The following is a 2500-nucleotide window of genomic DNA, read 5'->3' on the forward strand; positions in this document are numbered from 1 at the left end:
GCAGTTTCTAATGGACCAAGGATAGGGATGGGGGTGGAGGGAGGCAGAGTGCAACTACGGTGCTGTTTCCACGTAGCAGGATATTTTTTTAGTAGGGTATTTTTTTCTCCTGTTGAGGTGTAAACGCAACATGTGGATACAAAGAAATCCTCCATTGTAACAAATGCGTGTCAGCCCCCTAAACAGGATATTTTTTTCTCCTGGTTTTTATACCTGGATTTTAAATATCTTCTACGTGGAAACGGAAGGCCAAAACCAATGCAAAACCAATGCAACCAGGAGAAAAAATTATCCACATATAAAAATATCCAGCTACGTGGAAACAGCACCTAAGAATGCTGCGCTCTGGTAGGCCTACTGGTGCTCCTGCTGATGGGGGTGGTCGTGGTAGCTTTGCTTTTCGTGGTAGATTACCTCTTGAATTTAATTTCAGAGTAATTATCTACACTGCAGCCTAGCCTGGCTCTGCCCCAGAGGTGTCAAAAGTAAAAGTAAAAGTAAAAATAAGAAACACAGTTTCCTTCCCACACAAGTATCTGAGTAAACAGTAATCTGAGTAAACAGTAGACCTGTGTACTTGTCTTACGATCAGCTAACTGTGCACTGGTTGGATCAAGTTTGTGGTGGGTCCTTGTTACATTTTCAGTGTTGTTCAGTAACAACACAGTCTATCTCTCTCATTAGGTACAATGGAGTAAATGGTGTAATCACTATGTAATGTCATGTGCTATAGTGTTGTAATTACACCGAAAAAGTACTTTTACTCTTACTTTTGACACGTCTGCCCTGCCCGTATTACCTGTGGCACTGTGCAACGTTCTCTTTCTCAAAGCTGTCTCAAGGTAGCCTGGCCAATCAAACCAGCCCTACAGCATTTCATATTCTCCAAAGAAACCAATCAATGTTGAGTATTTCAGTCATCAGCTAGAAACAAAATGTCACCAACAGCTGCGAGCGTCCAGTAAGCCAGACCGGAATTTTTTGTTGGAACAGTATAAGATTGTGGACACCCCACATTTTGAGAATTGCAAACCTCTCAAACTCCTCTGTGATTGGATGCCAAGCACAAGAAGAGGACTGAAATTTGGGCAATGGGATGGACCCTTGAGCTCCTCGTGGAAGACGTCACTACATTAAGATTCCATAAACAAACATGTGCAAACTGACTCATGTACAGGACTCCACAGAAACCAAACTTAACACCTACGTACAGTATACTGTATCATTGGTTGTGACCCCACAATGACCTCTCTCTCTCACCTTTGTTGTCGGTCTTGTTCTCCTCATGCAGGAAATCACTGTATCACTGTATCACAGTCCACTGTATCACAGTCCTCATTTGAAAGTCGCTTTGGTTATAAACCGTCTGCCAAATGCAATGTAATATACAGTATATCTCATTGACAGTGACCCTATAATCACTGTATATACAGTATATCTCATTGATTGTGACCCTACAATGACCTCTCTCTCTCTCTCTCTCTCTCTCTCTCTCTCTCACTCTCTCTCTCTCTCTCTCTCACCTTTGTTGTCGTTCTTGATCTCCTCGTGCAGGAAGTCGCTCTGGCGGTTGCCGAGGACGAAGGCGAGGAAGGAGAGGATGAGGGCGTCCAGGATGCCGATGATGGCCAGGATGTACGCCCAGCGCACCGAGCAGTTGCCCAGCGTGTACTTGCCCGTCTCCTCCCCGCACATGTCCCGGATCACCTCCGCGTCCCAGCCGTCGGGGAAGATCATGCAACCCAGCACCAGGCACACCGCTGCAGAGGGGGAGAGAGGAAGAGGAGGAGAGAGGAAGAGGAGGAGAGAGGAAGAGGAGAGATTTAAAACTCATTCATTGGACTTAACCACCAGTTCATAACATGCAATATTTCCAGGGCTGTAAAATAACTTTTTTTTAATCGAAATGGCTAATATATGTTAATCTTACTAGCCAAACAAACTCACTAATGGGTCAAAGTGGCTAGTAAGTTGGTCTTTTCTACTAGCCAAATTGAAATTTCACCAGCATATGGCTGGTTAGCTGTTCATTTAGATCCCTGAATATTTCCCCATAAAAAATCCCCCCTCAGCATGAGAAGGGAGGAGCCCTCTCACTCTCAATACAAGAAAAACACCTGGAAACCCGGTAAAACTGAAACCAAAACAATTACACACCTTAGCCAGTAATGAAATAAGGGGAGTACATTTTGTACATTTTGAAAACACATGAAAGACAGTCTCAGGCATGTTACACAAATCACACGAGTTGGATATATGGCCTTTTATTCTTCGAGAGGAGAGGCGAGGAGAGGAAGAGGAGAGGAGAGGAGAGGAGAGGAGAGGAGAGGAGAGGAGAGGAGAGGAGAGGAGAGGAGAGAGGAGAGGAGTGAGGAGGAGAGAGGAGAGGAGAAGAGGAGAGAGGAGAGGAGAGGAGGGAGAGAGGGAGAGGAGAGGAGGAGAGGAGAGGAGAGGAGAGAAGAGCGGAGAGGAGAGGAGAGGAGAGGAGAGGAGAGGAGAG

At 45.3% G+C, this 2500-nt stretch overlaps 1 protein-coding gene across 1 annotated transcript in view; it reads right to left on the minus strand.

The window, feature by feature from the left end:
• The window catches only part of lhfpl4a (LHFPL tetraspan subfamily member 4a), a 126875-nt gene that overhangs the window by 50545 nt on the left and 73830 nt on the right, over window positions 1-2500 (minus strand). Inside the window, exon 2 of the mRNA XM_063216249.1 lies at window positions 1524-1760. Coding sequence (XP_063072319.1) covers window positions 1524-1760 — 237 coding nt within the window. The remainder of the gene's footprint in view (window positions 1-1523; window positions 1761-2500) is intronic.

The sequence above is a fragment of the Engraulis encrasicolus genome, chromosome 14 (genome assembly GCF_034702125.1).
Source record: "Engraulis encrasicolus isolate BLACKSEA-1 chromosome 14, IST_EnEncr_1.0, whole genome shotgun sequence".
Lineage (NCBI taxonomy): Eukaryota > Metazoa > Chordata > Actinopteri > Clupeiformes > Engraulidae > Engraulis > Engraulis encrasicolus.